The sequence below is a fragment of the Melospiza melodia genome, chromosome 1 (assembly GCF_035770615.1).
Source record: "Melospiza melodia melodia isolate bMelMel2 chromosome 1, bMelMel2.pri, whole genome shotgun sequence".
Classification (NCBI taxonomy): domain Eukaryota; kingdom Metazoa; phylum Chordata; class Aves; order Passeriformes; family Passerellidae; genus Melospiza; species Melospiza melodia.
Genome location: NC_086194.1, coordinates 173,228,625 through 173,249,373, shown reverse-complemented (window position 1 = coordinate 173,249,373; position 20,749 = coordinate 173,228,625). Strand labels below are relative to the sequence as shown.

General features: G+C 50.5%; 1 protein-coding gene across 1 annotated transcript in view; it reads right to left on the bottom strand.

Moving 5' to 3' along the window:
• Nucleotides 1-8,614: 8,614 nt before the first annotated feature.
• Nucleotides 8,615-20,749, bottom strand: part of DGAT1 (diacylglycerol O-acyltransferase 1) — a 13,772-nt gene continuing 1,637 nt past the window's right edge. The window contains 6 exon segments of the mRNA XM_063154935.1: nt 8,615-8,764; nt 11,879-11,928; nt 11,931-11,940; nt 15,471-15,558; nt 16,633-16,698; nt 19,858-19,900. Of these exon segments, the coding sequence (XP_063011005.1) occupies nt 8,624-8,764; nt 11,879-11,928; nt 11,931-11,940; nt 15,471-15,558; nt 16,633-16,698; nt 19,858-19,900 (398 nt within the window). The 3' untranslated portion in view covers nt 8,615-8,623.

Here is a 20,749-nt window from a genome sequence, read left to right as displayed (position 1 = left end):
GCAGGCAGTGGGAATGCACAGCCTGTGCCATGGGTGCTGCAGCAGGGAATGCACAGCCTGTGCCATGGGTGCTGCAGCAGGGTGCAGCCTGCGGGAATGCACAGCCTGTGCCATGGGTGCTGCAGCAGGGTGCAGCCTGCGGGAATGCACAGCCTGTGCCATGGGTGCTGCAGCAGGGTGCAGCCTGCGGGAATGCACAGCCTGTGCCATGGGTGCTGCAGCAGGGTGCAGGCAGTGGGAATGCACAGCCTGTGCCATGGGTGCTGCAGCAGGGTGCAGCCTGCAGGGATGCACAGCCTGTGCCATGGGTGCTGCAGCAGGGTGCAGGCAGTGGGAATGCAGAGCCTGTGCCATGGGTGCTGCAGCAGGGTGCAGCCTGTGGGAATGCACAGCCTGTGCCATGGGTGCTGCAGCAGGGAATGCACAGCCTGTGCCATGGGTGCTGCAGCAGGGTGCAGCCTGCGGAATGCACAGCCTGTGCCATGGGTGCTGCAGCAGGGTGCAGGCACTGGGAATGCACAGCCTGTGCCATGGGTGCTGCAGCAGGGTGCAGGCAGTGGGAATGCACAGCCTGTGCCATGGGTGCTGCAGCAGGGTGCAGCCTGCAGGAATGCAGAGCCTGTGCCATGGGTGCTGCAGCAGGGTGCAGCCTGCGGGAATGCAGAGCCTGTGCCATGGGTGCTGCAGCAGGGAATGCACAGCCTGTGCCATGGGTGCTGCAGCAGGGTGCAGCCTGCGGGAATGCAGAGCCTGTGCCATGGGTGCTGCAGCAGGGAATGCAGAGCCTGTGCCATGGGTGCTGCAGCAGGGTGCAGACAGTGGGAATGCACAGCCTGTGCCATGGGTGCTGCAGCAGGGAATGCACAGCCTGTGCCATGGGTGCTGCAGCAGGGTGCAGCCTGCGGGAATGCAGAGCCTGTGCCATGGGTGCTGCAGCAGGGAATGCACAGCCTGTGCCATGGGTGCTGCAGCAGGGTGCAGCCTGTGGGAATGCAGAGCCTGTGCCATGGGTGCTGCAGCAGGTTGCAGGCCTGTGGGAATGCACAGCCTGTGCCATGGGTGCTGCAGCAGGGTGCAGCCTGCAGGAATGCAGAGCCTGTGCCATGGGTGCTGCAGCAGGGTGCAGGCAGTGGGAATGCAGAGCCTGTGCCATGGGTGCTGCAGCAGAGTGCAGCCTGTGGAATGCACAGCCTGTGCCATGGGTGCTGCAGCAGGGTGCAGCCTGCGGGAATGCACAGCCTGTGCCATGGGTGCTGCAGCAGGGTGCGGGCAATGGGAATGCAGAGCCTGTGCCATGGGTGCTGCAGCAGGGTGCAGCCTGTGGGAATGCAGAGCCTGTGCCATGGGTGCTGCAGCAGAGTGCAGCCTGTGGGAATGCACAGCCTGTGCCATGGGTGCTGCAGCAGGGTGCAGGCAGTGGGAATGCAGAGCCTGTGCCATGGGTGCTGCAGCAGGGTGCAGCCTGTGGGAATGCAGAGCCTGTGCCATGGGTGCTGCAGCAGAGTGCAGCCTGTGGGAATGCACAGCCTGTGCCATGGGTGCTGCAGCAGGGTGCAGCCTGCGGGAATGCACAGCCTGTGCCATGGGTGCTGCAGCAGGGTGCGGGCAATGGGAATGCAGAGCCTGTGCCATGGGTGCTGCAGCAGGGTGCAGCCTGCGGGAATGCACAGCCTGTGCCATGGGTGCTGCAGCAGGTGCAGCCTGTGGGAATGCACAGCCTGTGCCATGGGTGCTGCAGCAGGGTGCAGCCTGTGGGAATGCAGAGCCTGTGCCATGGGTGCTGCAGCAGGGTGCAGCCTGTGGGAATGCACAGCCTGTGCCATGGGTGCTGCAGCAGGGTGCAGCCTGCGGGAATGTCCAGCATGGGCCAGGGCCCCCAGGGCCTTTCCTTCTCTGGCTCTGCTCTGCTCGGCTGCTTCTCTTTTGTTTTCAATAAAAAAAAAAAAAAAAAATCCAAAATTTAAAATTAAATAAACAAGATTGAAAATAGCGGGCAGCAGCTCTGAAGCGCTGAAGGGCCAGAAAAGGACATTCCAAAGTTGTTGAAATTGTTTGAAATTGTTGTAAGACTGTCAATGGTTTGTGATAACTATTGATGGGACTCTTTTGCAGACGTCTGTTTCAGGACCAAAAGGATTCTCAGATATTCCAAGGAAACAACTTCAGCTCATGGACTGTTCCTGAAACTCAGCTGCTTGGGCTTGAATTCTCTTTGCATTGTTTTTTGCATTTTCTTATACTGTAGGATTGTTTTAGTGATTTGTTAGTATTGTGTATTTTACAGGTGAAGAAATTTCCTGTTCATTCCACATCAGCATTTTTCTTTTTAATTTCTACAATTTAGAAAGGTGAGATGTCGCGGACATTTTTCCACAGAAATCCTCTCTTTGGGTTGTCCATTTCCTGGGAAGCCGAGGGCCCCAGAAGAAGAGAATGTAAACGATTGTTATCAGCTGCTGTGGGATGCAGTGGGATGCGCCTTGATTGGCTCATGCTCCCACGTTTATAATTAGGGGCCAATCACAGGAGCAAGTGGGGACAGAGCCCCTGGACACAACTTTGGTATGGATTCTTTCTTGCTATTCTTAGCTAGCAGCATCTGCAAACCTCTCTCTTTATTCTATTTAGTACAGTTATAATGTATTATAGATCATATATAGTCATAATGTATTGTATATCATATAAAGTTATAATGTATTATATATAATATATAGTCATAATGTATTATAGATCATATATAGTTATAGTGTATTATAGATCATATATAGTCATAATGTATTGTATATCATATATAGTCATAATGTGTAATATATCATATATAGTCATATTGAATTATATATGATATATAGTCATAATGTATTATAGATCATATATAGTTATAGTGTATTATAGATCATATACAGTCATATTGTATTATAGATCATATATAGTTATAGTGTATTATAGATCATATATAGTTATAGTGTATTATAGATCATATACAGTCATAATGTATTATAGATCATATATGGTTTTATAATGTATTATATATAATATATAGTCATAATGTATTATATATAATATATAGTCATAATGTATTATATATCATATATAGATATAATGTATTATAGATCATATGTAGTCATAATGTATTATAGATCATATAGTTATAATGTAATATAGATCATATACGGTCATAATGTATTATATATCATATATAGTCATAATGTATTAATATCATATACAGTCATAATGTATTAGAGATCATATATAGTCATAATGTATTATATATAATATATAGTCATAATGTATTATAGATCATAAATAGTTATAATGTATTGTATATCATATATAATTATAATGTTTTATAGATCATATATAGTCATAATGTATTATAGATCATATATAGTAATAATGTATTATAGATCATATATAGTCATAATGTATTATAGATCATAAATAGTTATAATGTATTGTATATCATATATAGTCATAATGTATTATATATCATATATAGTCATAATGTATTATAGATCATATATAGTCATAATGTATTATAGATCATAAATAGTTATAATGTATTGTATATCATATATAGTCATAATGTATTATATATCATATATAGTCATAATGTATTATAGATCATATATAGTCATAATGTATTATAGATCATAAATAGTTATAATGTATTGTATATCATATATAGTCATAATGTATTATATATCATATATAGTCATAATGTATTATGGATAATATATAGTGATAATGTATTGTATATCATATATAGTCATAATGTATTATAGATCATATATAGCCATAATGTATCATAGATCATATATAGTTATAATGTATTATATATCATATACACTTATAATGTATATCATATATAGTCATAATGTATTGTATATCATATATAGTCATAATGTATTATAGATCATATATAGTCATAATGTATTATATATAATATATAGTCATAATGTATTGTAGATCATATATAGTTATACTGTATTATATATCATATATAGTGATAATGTATTATATATCATATAAAGTCATAATGTATCATATATAGTGATAATGTATTATATACCATATACAGTTATGATGTATTATAGCTGACAGATCAATCAATCCCGCCTTCTGATCAGGACACGAGGTTCTCGTCCTTCTCTCACCCTCAACGACGCACTCAGGTCACTGCAATATCCCAGTTTGTCCCAGTCCCTCCCAGTTTGGTCCTGCTCTGTCCCAGTTCATCCCAGTCCATCCCAGTTTGCTCCCAGTTCATCCCGGTTTGGTCCCAGTCTCTCCAATCCATTCCCAGTTTATCCCAGTTCATCCCAGTCAATCCCAGTCAATTTGGTCCTGCTCTGTCCCAGTTTATCCCAGTCCATCCCAGTTTGCTCCCAGTTCATCCCGGTCTGTCCCACTCCAATCCATTCCCAGTTTATCCCAGTCCCTCCCAGTTTGGTCCTGCTCTGTCCCAGTATATCCCAGTCAATCCCAGTTTGCTCCCAGTCCATCCCAGTTTGTCCCAGTCCATCCCAGTTTGGTCCCAGTCTCTCCAATCCATTCCCAGTTTATCCCAGTATCCCCCAGTCCCTCCCAGTTTGTTCCAGTTAATCCCAGTTCCCTCCCAGTCCATCCCAGTTCCTCCCAGTTCCTCCCAGTTCATTCCAGTCTCTCCCAGTCCATTCCCAGTTTATCCCAGTCCCTCCCAGTTTGTCCCAGTTAATCCCAGTTCCCTCCAGTCTGTCCCAGTACATCCCAGTTCCTCCCAGTTCATTCCCAGTCTCTCCCAGTCCATTCCCAGTATATCCCAGTTTGCTCCCAGTCCATTCCCAGTATATCCCAGTTTGTCCCAGTCCATTCCCAGTATGTCCCAGTCTGTCCCAGTCCCTCCCAGTTTGGTCCCAGTCCATCCCAGTTTGTCCCAGTTCATTCCCAGTCTCTCCAATCCATTCCCAGTTTATCCCAGTTTATCCCAGTTTGCTCCCAGTTCCCTCCCAGTCCCAAACTGGTTTTCCCTCCCCGGGACTGGGGAAAAAAAAAAAAAAAAAAAAGCGACAAAAAAAAAATTGAGAAAAAATTGAGAAAAATCCGAAATTGGAGAATTTTAATCACTGGGGGGGGGGGGGGGGGGGGAGGGGGAGGGGCAGGTCCTGGCAGGGCCATAGAGAGCGGCCACAGGTCCTGGCAGGGCCATGGGAATGTTCTGGAAGGTCCTGGCAGGGCCATGGACAGGGACGAGTCCCCACAGGTCCTGGCAGGGCCATGGACATTCCCAGGTCCTGGCAGGGCCATGGAGAGCACCCCCAGGTCCTGGCAGGTTCATAAACAGGGACAAGTCCCTACAGGTCCTGGCAGGTACATAAACATTCCCAGGTCCTGGCAGGGCCATGGACAGGGACATGTCCCCACAGGTCCTGGCAGGGCCATGGGAATGTTCTGGAAGGTCCTGGCAGGGCCATGGACAGGGACACGTCCCAGCAGGTCCTGGCAGGTACATAAACACTCCCAGGTCCTGGCAGGGCCATAGAGAGCAGCACCCACAGGTCCTGGCAGGGCCATAAACAGGGACATGTCCCCACAGGTCCTGGCAGGGCCCTGGGAATGTTCTGGAAGGTCCTGGCAGGGCCATGGACATTCCCAGGTCCTGGCAGGGCCATAGAGAGCGGCCACAGGTCCTGGCAGGGCCATAAACAGGGACAAGTCCCAACAGGTCCTGGCAGGGCCATAGAGAGGAACCACAGGTCCTGGCAGGGTGGTGGAAATGTCCCGGAAGGTCCTGGCAGGGCCATAGGACAGGGCCAGGTCCTGGCAGGGCCATAGAGAGCAGCACCCACAGGTCCTGGCAGGTACATAAACACTCCCAGGCCCTGGCAGGGCCATAAACAGGGACACGTCCCCACAGGTCCTGGCAGGGCCATGGGAATGTTCTGGAAGGTCCTGGCAGGTTCAGGTTCAGGGGTCAGAGGTCAGGGGTCAGTCCATAAAGTGCCGACAGCGCCGAGCCCGGGGGGGACCCCAAAACCCCCCCAGAGCCCCCCGGAATTGCATTGATCCGACAGTCACCCACTGGGGGGGGGTGGGTGGGGGTCCCAGAGAGGTTTGGGGGTCCTGGGGGGATTTTGGGGGATCCTGGGGGGGATTTGGGGGTCCCGGGGAGATCTGGGGGGTCCTGGGGGGGATTTGGGGGTCCCCAGGGAGATCTGGGGATCCTGGGGGGGATTTGGGGGGTCCCGGGGAGATCTGGGGGGTCCTGGGGGGGATATGGGGGTCCCCAGGGGGGGTTTAGGGGTCCCCAGAGGGATTTGGGGGTCCCCAGGAGGGGTCTGGGGAGTCCCTAGGGGGGAGTTTGGGGTACCCAGGGGGGTCCCAGAGAGATTTTCGGGGTCCCCAGAGGGATTTGAGGGGTCCTGGGGGGGTTTTGGGGGTCCCATGGGGGGTTTGAGGTCCCTGGGGGGGATCCAGGGGGGATTTGGGGGGTCCCGGGGGGATTTTGGGGATCCCCCAGGGGCGTTTGTTGGTGCCCAGATGGATTTGGGGGTCCTGGGGGGGATTTGGGGGGTCCCCAGCGGAATCTGGGGGGTCCTGGGGGGGATTTGGGGGGGTCCCAGGAGGATCTGAGGGGTCTCAGAGGGATTTGGGGGGTCCTTGGGGGGTCCCAGAGAGATCTGGGGATCCTGGGGGGGATTTGGGGATGCCCTGGGGGTTCCAGGGGGATTTGGGGGGTCCTGGGGGTCCCAGAGAGATTTGGGGGGTCCTGGGGGATTTGGGGGGTCCTGGGGGGATTTGGAGGTTCCAGGGGGTTTTGGGGTGTCCCAGGGAGGATTTTGGGGGGATTTGGGGGCCCTGAGACCCCTGGGATGCTTTGGGGTGCCCCGGCGGGTTTGGGGGTGCCCTGGGGGGTCCCAGAGGAATTTGGGGGGTCCTGGGGGATTTGGGGGTTCCAGGGGGAATTTGGAGGTTCCTGGGGAGGATTTTGGGGTGTCCCGGGGAGGATTTTGGGGGGATTTGGGGGCCCAGGGACCCCTGGGATGTTTTGGGGTGCCCGGGGTGGGTTTGGGGGTGCCCTGGGGGGCTGTGCCAGTTTATCCCGGTTTATCCCAGCTCTGTCCCGGCTCTGTCCCAGTTTGTCCCGGCTCTGTCCCGGGTGGATTTTGGGGGGATTTGGGGACCCCCAGGACCCCTGGCCGGTTTTTGGGGTGCCCCGGGGGGTTTGGGGCTGCTCCGAGGGGCTGTCCCGGGTCTGTCCCGGGTTATCCTGGGTCTGTCCCGGGTCTGTCCCGGGTTATCCCGGGTCTGTCCTGGGGGGATCTGGGCACCCCAGAGCCCTGCAGAGCTTTGGGGGACCCCGGGATCTCTGGGGGTGCCCCTGGGAGTTATCCCGGGTTATCCTGGGTCTGCCCTGGGTTATCCTGGGTTATCCTGGGTTATCCTGGGTCTGCCCTGGGTTTATCCTGGGTTATCCCGGGTTATCCCGGGTCTGTCCCGGTTTATCCTGGGTTTATCCTGGGTTATCCCGGGTTATCCTGGGTTACCCTGGGTCTGCCCTGGGTTTATCCTGGGTTATCCTGGGTTTATCCTGGGTTATCCTGGGTTATCCTGCATTTATCCCGGGTTATCCTGGGTTATCCTGGGTCTGCCCTGGGTTTATCCTGGGTTATCCTGGGTCTGCCCTGGGTTATCCTGGGTTATCCCGGGTCTGTCCCAGGTTTATGCTGGGTTATCCCGGGTTATCCTGGGTTATCCAGGGTTATCCCGAGTTATCCTGGGTTATCCCAGGTTATCCCGGGTTATCTTGGGTCTGTCCCGGGTTTATCCTGGGTTATCCCGGGTTATCCTGGGTTTATCCTGGGTTATCCCGGGTCTGTCCCGGGTTTATCCTGGGTTATCCCGGGTTTATCCTGGGCTATCCTGGGTTATCCCGGGTCTGTCCTGGGTTTATCCTGGGCTATCCTGGGTTTATCCCGGGTCTGTCTCGGCTCTGTCCCGGTTGGTCCCCAAACTGTCCCGGGTGGATTTTTGGTGGGATTTGGGGACCCCCAGGAGCCCTGGCTGGTTTTTTGGGGTGCCCCGGTGGGTTTGGGGGTTATCCTGGTCTATCCCGGGTCAGTTATCCCGGGTCAGTTATCCCAGGTTATCCCAGGTTTATCCCAGGTTATCCCAGGTTTATCCCAGGTTGTCCCAGGTTTATCCCGGTTTATCCCAGGTTATCCCGGGTCAGTTATCCCGGGTCAGTTATCTCAGGTTTATCCCGGGTTATCCCTCGCAGTTGAGCACGTAGCAGTCGTGCACGTCCATGAGCACGGCCATGGGCTGGGGGCTCTGGGGGCTCTGGGGTGTCTCAGGTCTGTCCCAGGTCTGTCCCAGGTTTATCCCAGGTTTATCCCGGGTTTATCCCAGGTTATCCCGGGTCAGTTATCCCGGGTTATCCCTCGCAGTTGAGCACGTAGTAGTCATGCACGTCCATGAGCACGGCCATGGGCTGGGGGCTCTGGGGGCTCTGGGGTGTCTCAGGTCTGTCCCAGGTTATCCCAGGTTTATCCCAGGTTTATCCCGGGTTATCCCAGGTTTATCCCAGGTTTATCCCGGGTTATCCCAGGTTTATCCCAGGTTATCCCAGGTTATCCCGGGTCAGTTATCCCTCGCAGTTGAGCACGTAGTAGTCGTGCACGTACATGAGCACGGCGATGGGCTGGCCCAGGATCAGCGACATCCACACGGCCGCGTTGCCGTAGTGCCCGCGCAGGAACCGCGACACCAGCCAGGCCAGCGGGATCTGGGGACAGGGACAGCAGTGTCAGTGTCACCTGGTGTCACCTGAGTGTCACCTCCTGCCCCGTGACACCAGCCAGGCCAGCGGGATCTGGGGACAATGACAGGGACAGCAGTGTCAGTGTCACCCCAGTGTCACCTCAGTGTCACCTCAGTGTCACCCCCTGCCCCGCGACACCAGCCAGGCCAGCGGGATCTGGGGACAGGGATGGCATTGTCACCCCAGTGTCACCTCAGTGTCACCCCCTGCCATCCCCCTGACAGCCCATGCCCTGTGACACCAGCCAGGCCAGCGGGATCTGGGGACAGGGACAGCAGTGTCAGTGTCACCTGGTGTCACCTCAGTGTCACCTGAGTGTCACCTCCTGCCCTGCGACACCAGCCAGGCCAGCGGGATCTGGGGACAGGGATGGGGACAGCAGTGTCAGTGTCACCTCAGTGTCACCCCCTGCCATCCCCTGCCATCCCCCTGCCCCGCGACACCAGCCAGGCCAGCGGGATCTGGGGACAATGACAGGGACAGCAGTGTCACTGTCACCTCAGTGTCACCCCAGTGTCACCTCCTGCCATCCCCCTGCCCCACGACACCAGCCAGGCCAGGGGCATCTGGGGACAATGACAGGGACAGCAGTGTCACCTCAGTGTCACCCCCTGCCCCGCGACACCAGCCAGGCCAGCGGGATCTGGGGACAATGACAGCAGTGTCAGTGTCACCTGGTGTCACCTGAGTGTCACCTCCTGCCCCGTGACACCAGCCAGGCCAGCAGGATCTGGGACAGGGACAGGGACAATGACAGGGACAGTCAGTGTCACCCCAGTGTCACCCCAGTGCCATCCCCTGCCCCGCGACACCAGCCAGGCCAGCGGGATCTGGGGACAACGGGGAAAGGGACAGGAGTGTCACCTGTGTCACTGTCACCCCAGTGTCACCCCAGTGTCACCTGAGTGTCACCCCCTGCCCCACGACACCAGCCAGGCCAGCGGGATCTGGGGACAATGGGGAAAGGGACAGGAGTGTCACCTGGTGTCAGTGTCACCTCAGTGTCACCCCAGTGTCACCTCCTGCCCTGTGACAGCAGCCAGGCCAGAGGGATCTGGGGACAGCGATGGGGACAGGAGTGTCACCCCAGTGTCACCACAATGTCACCCTCTGTCACCCCCTGCCCTGTGACACCAGCCAGGCCAGATGGATCTGGGGACAGCGATGGCATTGTCACCTCAGTGTCACCCCAGTGTCACCTCCATGCCCTGTGGCAGCAGCCAGGCCAGAGGGATATGGGGACAGTGATGGGGACAATGACAGGGACAGCAGTGTCACTGTCACCTCAGTGTCACCTCAGTGTCACCTCCTGCCATCCCCCTGACACCCCCTGTCCTGTGACACCAGCCAGGCCAGCGGGATCTGGGACAGCGATGGGGACAGGAGTGTCAGTGTCACCTCAATGTCACCTGGTGTCACCCCCTGTCCTGTGACACCAGCCAGGCCAGCGGGGTCTGGGGACAGAGGGACAGGGACAGTGGGGACAGGACAGGGGGACACAGGGACAGGGGGACAGAGACAGGGACAGGGACACAGGGACACAGGGACAAGGGATGGGGACAAAGGAAGGTGACAGGAGGACGGGGATGGGGACAAAGAGACAGGGACAAAGGGACAAGGACAGTGACAATGACAGGGACAGGGGGACATGGGGACAGTGACAATGACAGGAGGAGACAGAGACAGGGGACACAGGGACACAGGGACAGGGACATGGGGACAGTGACAATGACAGTAGGACAGAGACAGGGACACAGGGACACAGGGACATGGGGACAGGGGGACAAGGACAGTGACAATGACAGGGACACAGGGACACAGGGACACAGGGACAGGGACATGGGGACAGTGACAATGACAGTAGGACAGAGACAGGGACACAGGGACACAGGGACATGGGGACAGGGGGGACAAGGACAGTGACAATGACAGGAGGAGACAGAGACAGGGGACACAGAGACACAGGGACAGGGGGACAAGGACAGTGACAATGACAGGGACAGGGGGACATGGGGACAGTGACAATGACAGGAGGACAGAGACAGGGGACACAGGGACACAGGGACATGGGGACATGGGGACAGTGACAATGACAGGAGGACAGAGACAGGGACACAGGGACAGGGACAGGGACAGGGGGACAAGGACAGTGACAATGACAGGAGGACAGAGACAGAGGACACAGGGACACAGGGACAGGACCCCATTTTTGGGGTTCAGTTTTTTTGGGTTCCCCTAATTTTGGGGTTCCCATTTTGGGGTTCAGGTTTTTGCGGTTCCCATTTTTGGGGTTCATATTTTTGGGGTTCCCCGATTTGGGGTTCAGTTTTTTGGGGTTCCCATTTTTGGGGTCCCCTATTTTTGAGGTTCAGGTTTTTGGGGTTCAGTTTTTTGGGGTTCCTCGATTTTGGGGTTCCTGTTTTTGGGGTCCCCTGGTTTTTGGGGGTTCAGATTTTTGGGGTTCCCCGATTTCGGGGTTCAGGTTTTTGGGGTTCCCCTGATTTTGGGCTTCCCCGATTTTGGGTCCCCTGATTTTGAGGTTCAGATTTTTGGGGTTCAGTTTTTTGGGGTTCCCCGATTTTGGGGTCCCCTCATTTTGGGGTTCCCCGATTTTGGGGTTCCCGTTTTTGGGTGCCCTGGTTTCTGGGGTTCACGTTTTTGGGGTCCCCTGATTTTGGGGTTCCCATTTTTGGGGTTCAGGTTTTGGGGGTACCCTGCTTTTTTTTGGGGTTCCCTGATTTTGGGTGTTCAGATTTTTGGGGTTCCCCTAATTTTGGGGTATCCATTTTTGGGGTTCAGGTTTTTGGGGTTCCCCTGATTTTGAGGTTCAGGTTTTTGGGGTTCCCCTGATTTTAAGGTTCAGATTTTTGGGTTCCCCGATTTCGGGGTTCAGGTTTTTGGGGTTCAGGTTTTTGGGGTTCCCATTTTTGGGGTTCAGGTTTTTGTGGTTCCCATTTTTGGAGTCCCCTGATTTTGAGGTTCAGGTTTTTGGGGTTCCCCTAATTTTGGGGTTCCCATTTTTGGGGTTCAGGATTTCGGGGTTCAGTTTTTTGGGGTTCAGTTTTTGGGGTGTCTCACCTGCGCCGCCATGCCCATGAAGGCCCAGAGCCGGAACATCCTCAGGGGACGCTCACCAGGTACTGCGGGGACAGCGATGGCACCGGGGCACCCCAAAACCGGGGGCACCCCAAAACCGGGGGCACCCCGACATCCGGGGGGGAGCCCAGAGGGGATTCGGGGGGTCCCCGAGGGAATTTTGGGGGTTCCCAGTGGGATTTTTGGGGGTTCCCTGCAGGAATTTGAGAGTCCTCAGTGGGAATTTTGGGGTTCCCAGGTGGAATTTGGGTGCTCTAAGCAGGAATCTGGGGAGCCCCCCCGAGATTTTGGGGTTCCCAGAGGGAATTTTGGGGGGTTCTGAGTGAGAATTTTGGGGGTTCTGAGTGGGAATTTTGGGGGTTCCTGGCAGGAATTTGAGAACCCTCAGGGGGATTTTTGGGGTTCCCAGGTGGAATTTGGGTGCTCACAGTGGGGTTTTGGGGAGCCCCCCGAGATTTTTGGGGGTCCCAGAGGGAATTTTGGGGGTTCTGAGTGGGAATTTTGGGGTTCCTGGCCGGAATTTGGGGGTTCCCAGTTAGATTCTGGGGGGGCACCCCGAGATTTTGGGGGTTCCCAGTTGGATTTTGGGGGGCACCCTGAAATTTTGGGGTTCCCAGAGGGAATTTTGGGGATTCTGAGTGGGAATTTTGGGGGTTCCCGGCAGGAATTTGAGAGTCCTCAGGGGGATTTTTGGGGATCCCAGGTGGATTCTGGGTGCTCTGAGTGGGAATTTGGGGAGCCCCCCCGAGATTCTGGGGATCCCCGAGGGAATTTTGGGGGTTCCCAGCAGGAATTTGAGAGTGCTCAGTGGGAATTTTGGGGTTCCCAGTGGGGTTTGAGGGGAACCCTCGGGGATTTTGGGGTTCCCAGTTGGGGTTTTGGGTGCTCTGAGTGGGAATTTGGGGAGCCCCCCGAGATTTTGGGGGTTCCCAGAGGGAATTTTGGGGGTTCTGAGTGGAATTTTTGGGGTTCCTGGCCAGAATGTGAGAGTCCTCAGGGGGATTTTTGGGGTTCCCAGTGGGGATTTTTGGGGTTCCTGGTGGGATTTTGGGGTTCTGAGAACGAATCTGGGGGAGCCCCCCAAGATTTTGGGGTTCCTAGTTGGGTTTTGGGGGTTCCTGTTGGAAATCTGAGGGGGGGGACACCCCAAAAATTGGAGGCACCCCGAGATTTTGGGGGGGGGGGGGGGCGTGGTCCCAGAAGGGATTTTGGGGATCCTGGCAGGAATTTGGGGGGGAATTTTGGGGTTCTCCCCAGATTTTTGGGGGTTCCCAGTGGGAATTTTGGGGATCCCAGCAAGAATTTTGGGCTCCCCCACGGATTTTGGGGGTTCCCGGAGGGAATTTTGGGGTTCCTGGAGGGATTGGGGGGGGGGGTCCCAGTTGGATTTGGGGGGTTCTGAGTGGGAATTTTGGGGTTCCCAGTTGGAATTTGGGGTCTCTCAGTGGGAATTTGGGGGAATTTGAAGGTTTTTAGTGGGAATTTTGGGGTCCCCCCCAGATTTTGGGGTTCCCGATGAGAATTTTGGGGGTTCTGGGTGGGAATTTTGGGGTTCCTGGTTGAATTTTGGGGGATTTTCTTGGGATTTTGAGGGTTTTTAGTGGGAATTTTGAGGTTTCTCCCCCACATTTTGGGGTTCCCAATGAGAATTTCGGGGTTCCCCCCAGATTTTTGGGGTTCCCGGCTGAATTTAGGGGGATTTTCTTGGCAGTTTGAGGGATTTTAGTGGGAATTTTGGGGTTCCCAATGGGAATTTTATCAGAATTTTGGGGGTGCCCCCAAATTTTGGGGTCCCTGATGGGAATTTTGGGGGTTCTGGGTGGGAATTTTGGGGTTCCTGGTTGAATTTGGGGGATTTTCTTGGGATTTTTTGGGTTTTTAGTGGGAATTTTGGGGTCCCCCATGGGAATTTCGGGGTTCCCAATGGGAATTTTGGGGTTCCCGAATGGAATTTTGGGGTTCCCTGGCTGAATTTTGGGGCCTTTTCTCAAGAATTTTGGGGGATTTTTTTTGGGAAATTGAGGGTTTTCAGTCAAAATTGAGATTTTTTTAGTGGGAATTTCGGGGTCCCCCCCACATTTCGGGGTTCCCGATGGGAATTTTGGGGTTCCCGGTTGAATTTTTGGGGATTTTCTCAGGAATTTGAGGGGTTTGAGTGGGAATTTGAGAGGTTTTGATGGGAATTTCGGGGTTCCTGGTTGGGATTTTGGGGTTCCCGATGGGAATTTTGGGGTTCCCTGGTTGAATTTGGTTTTTCTTTTTTTTTTTTTTTTTTTTTTTTTAATTTGAATTTGTGGATTCTCAGTGGAATTTTGGGGGGTTCCCGGTTGAATTTAGGGGGATTTTCTTGGCAGTTTGAGGGATTTTAGTGGGAATTTCGGGGTTCCCAAAGGGAATTCTATCAGAATTTCGGGGGTGCCCCCAAATTTTGGGGTTCCTGATGGGAATTTTGGGGGTTCTGGGTGGGAATTTTGGGGTTCCTGGTTGAATTTTGGGGGATTTTCTTGGGATTTTGAGGGTTTTTAGTGGGAATTTTGGGGTTTCTCCCCCACATTTTGGGGTTCCCAATGAGAATTTCGGGGTTCCCCCCAGATTTTTGGGGTTCCCGGCTGAATTTAGGGGGATTTTCTTGGCAGTTTGAGGGATTTTAGTGGGAATTTTGGGGTTCCCAAAGGAATTTTATCAGAATTTCGGGGGTGCCCCCAGATTTTGGGGTTCCTGATGGGAGTTTTGGGGGTTCTGGGTGGGAATTTTGGGGTTCCTGGTTGAATTTGGGGGATTTTCTTGGATTTTTTGGGTTTTTAGTGGGAATTTGGGGTCCCCCATGGGAATTTTGGGGTTCCCGAATGGAATTTTGGGGTTCCCTGGCTGAATTTTGGGGCCTTTTCTCAGGAATTTTGGGGGACTTTTTGGGTAATTTGAGGGTTTTCAGTCAAAATTTGAGGGGTTTTAGTGGGAATTTCGGGGTCCCCCCCACATTTCGGGGTTCCCGATGGGAATTTTGGGGTTCCCGGGTGGATTTTGGGGTTCCCGAATGGAATTTTGGGGTTCCCAGGTGGATTTTGGGGCCTTTTCTCAGGAATTTTGGGGGACTTTTTGGGGAATTTGAGGGTTCTCAGTCAAAATTTGAGGATTTTTAGTGGGGATTTCGGGGTCCCCCCCACATTTCGGGGTTCCCGATGGGATTTTGGGGTCCCTGAATGGAATTTTGGGGTTTCCGGGTGGATTTTGGGGCCTTTTCTCATGAATTTTGGGGGATATTTTGGGGAATTTGAGGGGTTTCAGTCAAAATTTGAGATTTTTTTAGTGGGAATTTTGGGGTCACCCCACATTTCGGGGTCCGTGATGGGAATTTTGGGGTTCCTGATGGAATTTTGGGGTTCCCAGGTGGCTTTTGGGGCCTTTTCTCAGGAATTTTGGGGGATTTTTTTGGGGAATTTGAGGGTTTTAGTCAGAATTTGAGGTTTTTTTGTGGGAATTTCGGGGTCCCCCCCACATTTCGGGGTTCCTGATGAGAATTTCGGGGTTCCCGGTTGGATTTTTGGGGTTCCCGGGTGGATTTTGGGGTTCCCACCTCGTGGAAGAAGGCGGACAGCAGGAACACGGCCGCCTGCGCCGTCCATTTGTTGACTCCTCTCCTCAGCATGGGCTTGTAGAAATGCCTGGGGACCCCCAAAATCACCCAGGGAACCCCAAAAATCAACACGGGGCACCCCAAAAACGGGGCGACCCCCAAACGACCCATCCACAAAAAATCCTGTCCAAAAAAACCCCAAATGATCCCCAAAAATCGCCCCCAAAACCCCCAAATTCCAAATTTCCCTCCAAATCCCCCAAAATCCCAAATTTTCCCACAAAATCCCAAATTTTCCCCCAAAATCCCTCCCTAAAAGCCCCAAATTTCCCTCCAAAATCCCCCCAAAATCCCAAATTTCCCCCCAAATTTCCCCCAAAATCCCGAATTTGCCCCCAAATCCCTCCCTAAAAGCCCCAAATTTCCCCCAAAATCCCCCCCCAAAATCCCCCCAAACCCCCAAATTTCCCTCCAAATCCCCCCAAAATCCCAAGTTTCCCCCCAAAACCCTCCCTAAAAGCCCCAAATTTCCCCCAAAATCCCTCCCTAAAGCCCCAAATTTCCCCCCAAATCCCCCCCAAAATCCCAAATTTCCCCCAAATCCCTCCCTAAAAGCCGCAAATTTCCCTCCAAAAATCCCGAAATCCAAATTTCCCCCAAAATCCCAAATTTCCCCCCAAAATCCCAAATTTCCCCCCAAAAATCCCCCCAAAATCCCAAATTTCCACCCAAATCCCCCCCAAATCCCAAATTTCCCCTCAAATTTCCCTCCAAATCCCCCCAAAAATCCCGAATTCCCCCCAAAACCCCTCCCTGAAACCCCCAAATTTCCCCCCAAAATCCCAAATTTCCCCCAAAATCCCTCCCTAAAAGCCCCAAATTTCCCCCCAAATCCCCCCAAAGCCCCAAATTTCCCCCCAAAATCCCGAATTTCCCCCAAAATCCCTCCCTAAACCCCCCAAATTTCCCCCAAACGTCCCCCCAAAATCCCAAATTTCCCCCCAAAACCCCTCCCTAAAAGCCCCAAATTTCCCCCCAAATCCCCCCAAAATCCCAATTTCCCCCCAAAGCCCCAAATTTCCCCCAAAATCCCAAATTTCCCCCAAAATCCCAAATTTCCCCCCAAAATCCCCGAATTTCCCCAATTTTCCCCCCTCCCCACCTGAGGCACCACTTGTGCACGGGGATGTTCCAGTTCTGCCAGAAGTACGTCACCGACTCCGAGTTCCTGGGGAAAAATGGTCAGGGACCCCAAAATCACCTCAAAAATCACCCCAAAATAACCCAAAATCAACCCAAAAATAACCCAAAAATCATCCCAAAAATAGCCCGAAAATCACCCCAAAATCCTCCAAAAATCATTCCAAAAACATCTCCAAAAATAACCCAAAAATCACCCCAAAATCTCCCAAATAATCACCCCAAAATCATCCGAAAATCAACCCCAAAAATAACCCAAAAATCACCCCAAAATCCTCCAAACATCATCCCAAAAATATCTCCAAAAATGACCCAATAATCACCCCAAAATCTCCCCAAAATCACCTCAAAAATCACCCCAAAATCACCCCAAAATCAACCCAAAAATAACCCGAAAATCACCCCAAAAATAACCCAAAAATCATCCCAAAATCAACCCAAAAATAACCCCACAAATAACCCAAAAATCACCTCAAAATCATCCCAAAAATAACCCAAAAATCACCCCAAAAATATCTCCAAAAAAAACCCCCAAAATCACTCAAAAATAGCCCCAAATTAACCCAAAAATCACCCCAAAAATAAATCCCAAATCACCCCAAAAATAACCCAAAAATCACCCCAAAATAACCCAAAAAATCACCCAAAATTAGCCCAAAAATCTCCCCAATAATCACCCCAAAATAACCCCAAAATAACCCAAAAATACCCAAAAAATCACCCCAAAATCACCCCAAAATCGCCTTCAAAAATATCTCCAAAAAAACCCCAAAATCATCCAAATCACCTCAAAAATATCTCCAAAAAAACCCCAAAATCACCCAAAAATAACTCAAAAATCACCCCAATTCACCCCAAAAATAACCCAAAAATCACCCAAAATTAGCCCAAAAATCACCCCAAAATCCTCCAAGAATCATCCCAAAAATATCTCCAAAAAACCCCAAAATCACCCCAAAAAATAGCCCCAAATTAACCCAAATATCTCCCCAAAAAATAACCCAAAAATAACCCAAAATCACCCCAAAAATAACCCAATAATCACCCCAAAATAACCCAAAAAATAACCCCGAAAACAGCCCAATCATCACCCCCAAATCACCCCAAATCACCAAAATTCCAATTTTTTTTCCCCAAAATTCCAATTTTCTCCCCAAAATCCAGAATTTTCTCCCCAAAATTCCCATTTTCTTCCCCAAATCCCCTCAAATCTCCCAAAATCCCCCCAAATCCCCGATTTTCTCCCCAAAATTCTGACTTTTCTCCCCAAAATCTTCCCAAATCCCCCTCAGATTCCCCAAAATCCCAAATTTTTTCCCCCGAAATCCCCAAAATTCCGATTTTCTCCCCAAATTCCTCCAAAATTCTCCCAAATCCTGAATTTTCTCCCCCAAAATCCGGAATTTTCTCCCAAAATCGCCCTAAAATTCTGAATTTTCTCCCCAAATTCCCCAAATTCCCCCAAAATTCTGAATTTTCTCCCCCCAAAATCCCCTCAAAATTCCAATTTCTCTCCAAAATCCTGCCCCAAATCCTAAATTTTCTCCCCAAAATCTCCAAAAAAATCTCCTCAAAATCCCCCTCAAAATTCTGAATTTCCTCCCAAAATTTGGATTTTTTTTCCCCCAAATCCCTCCCAAACATCCTCAATATTCTCCCAAAATCTCCCCAAAATCCCCCGAAAATTCTGAATTTCTCCCCCAAAACTCTGAATTTTCTCCCCAAATTGCCCCAAAATCCTGAATATTCTCTCAAAAATCGCCCTAAAATTCTGAATTTTCTCCCCAAATGCCCCCAGATTCCCCCAAAATTCTGAATTTTCTCCCCAAAATCCCCCAAAATCTCCCCAAATTTTGGATTTTTTTTCCCCCAAAATTCCAATTTTCTCCCCCAAAATGCCCCAAAATTCCATTTTTTGCCCCCAGATTCTGATTTTCCCCTCTCTCACCCCCAGTCCCTGTAGAACTCTCTGTCCCCGAGCTGCAAATCCCCTCCCAAATCCCCCAAAATTCTGAATTTTCTCCCCAAAACCTCCCTGAAATTGGGACTTTCTCCCCCAAATCTCCTCAAAATCTGAATTTTCTCCCAAAGTCTCCCAAATTCTCCCCAAATTCTGAATTTCCTCCCCAAAATCCCCCCCAAATCCCCCCAAAATTTGGACTTTTTCCCCCAAAATTCCGATTTTCTCCCCAAAAATCTCCCCAAAATCCTGAATTTTCTCCTCAAAATCCCCCTCAAAATTCTGAATTTCCTCCCAAAATCCCCCCAAAATTTGGATTTTTCCCCCCAAATCCCTCCCAAACATCCTCAATATTCTCCCAAAAATCTCCCAAAATCCCTGAAAATTCTGAATTTTCTCCCCCAAAATTTGGATTTTTTCCCCCAAATTGCAATTTTCTCCCCAAAATCCTGAATTTTCTCCCCAAATGCCCCCAAAATCCTCCAGAATCTCCCCAAATTTTCCCCTAAAATTCCCATTTTTTCCCCCAAAATTCAGATTTTTCCCCCAAATTCCATTTTCCCCTCTCTCACCCCCAGTCCCAGTAGAACTCTCTGTCCCCGAACTGCAAATCCCCCAAAATTCGGAATTTTCTCCCCAAAATTTGGATTTTTTCCCCCAAAATCCCTCCAAACATCCTCAATATTCTCCCAAAAATCTCCCCAAAATCTCCCGAAAATTCTGAATTTTCTCCCCAATTTGCCCAAAATTCTGAATTTTCTCCCCAAAATTTGGATTTTTTTCCCCAAAATGCCCCCCAAAATTCCATTTTTTTCCCCAAAATTCCATTTTTTTTCCCCCAAAATTCCATTTTTTCCTGTTCCTCACCACCAGTCCCAGTAGAACTCCCTGTCCCCAAACAGTAAATTCCCCAAAATTCTGAATTTTCTCCCCAAAATTTGGAATTTTTTCCCCCCGAAATTCCGATTTTCTCCCCCAAAATGCCCCAAAATTCCATTTTTTTTCCCTAAAATTCTGATTTTTCCCCCAAATTAATTCTGATTTTGCCCCGTTCCTCACCACCAGTCCTGGTAGAACTCCTGGTCCCCAAACTGCAAATCCCCCAAAATTCTGAATTTTCTCCCCAAAATTCGGATTTTTTTTTTCCCCCAAAATGCCCCAAGATTCCATTTTCTCCCCCAAATTCCATTTTTTGCCCCCAAATTTGGATTTTTTCCCGTTCCTCACCCCCAGTCCCGGTAGAACTCTCTGTCCCCCAGCTGCAAATCCCCTCCCAAATCCCCCCAAAATTCGGAATTTTCTCCCCAAAATTTGGACATTTTCCCCCAAAATTCCGATTTTCTCCCCAGAAATCCTGAAATTTCTCCTCAAAATCCTCCTCAAAATTCTGAATTTCCTCCCCAAAATCCTCCAAAATCCCCCCAAAATTTGGATTTTTCCCCCCAAATCCCTCCCAAACATCCTCAATATTCTCCCAAAAATCTCCCAAAAATCCCCGAAAATTCTGAATTTTCTCCCCCAAAATTGCAATTTTCTCCCCAAAATCCTGAATTTTCTCCCCAAATGCCCCCAAAATCCTCCAGAATCTCCCCAAATTTTCCCCTAAAATTCCATTTTTTCCCCCAAAATTCAGATTTTTCCCCCAAATTCCATTTTTCCCCTCTCTCACCCCCAGTCCCAGTAGAACTCTCTGTCCCCGAACTGCAAATCCCCAAAATTCTGAATTTCTCCCCAAAATTTGGATTTTTTTTCCCACAAATTCAGATTTTTTTTCCCAAAATTCCATTTTTTTCCCCCAAAATTCAGATTTTTTTTCCCCCAAATTCAGATTTTTTCCCCAAAATTCACATTTTTTCCCCCCCTCTCACCACCAGTCCGGTAGAACTCTCTGTCCCCGAGCTGCAAATCCCCAAAATTCGGAATTTTCTCCCCCAAATTTGGATTTTTTTCCCCCAAAATTCCAATTTTTTCCCCCAAAATTCCATTTTTCCCCCAAATTAATTCTGATTTTTCCCCTCTCTCACCCCCAGTCCCGGTAGAACTCCCTGTCCCCGAACTGCAAATCCCCCAAAATTCTGAATTTTCTCCCCCAAAAATTGGATGTTTTTCCCCCAAAATA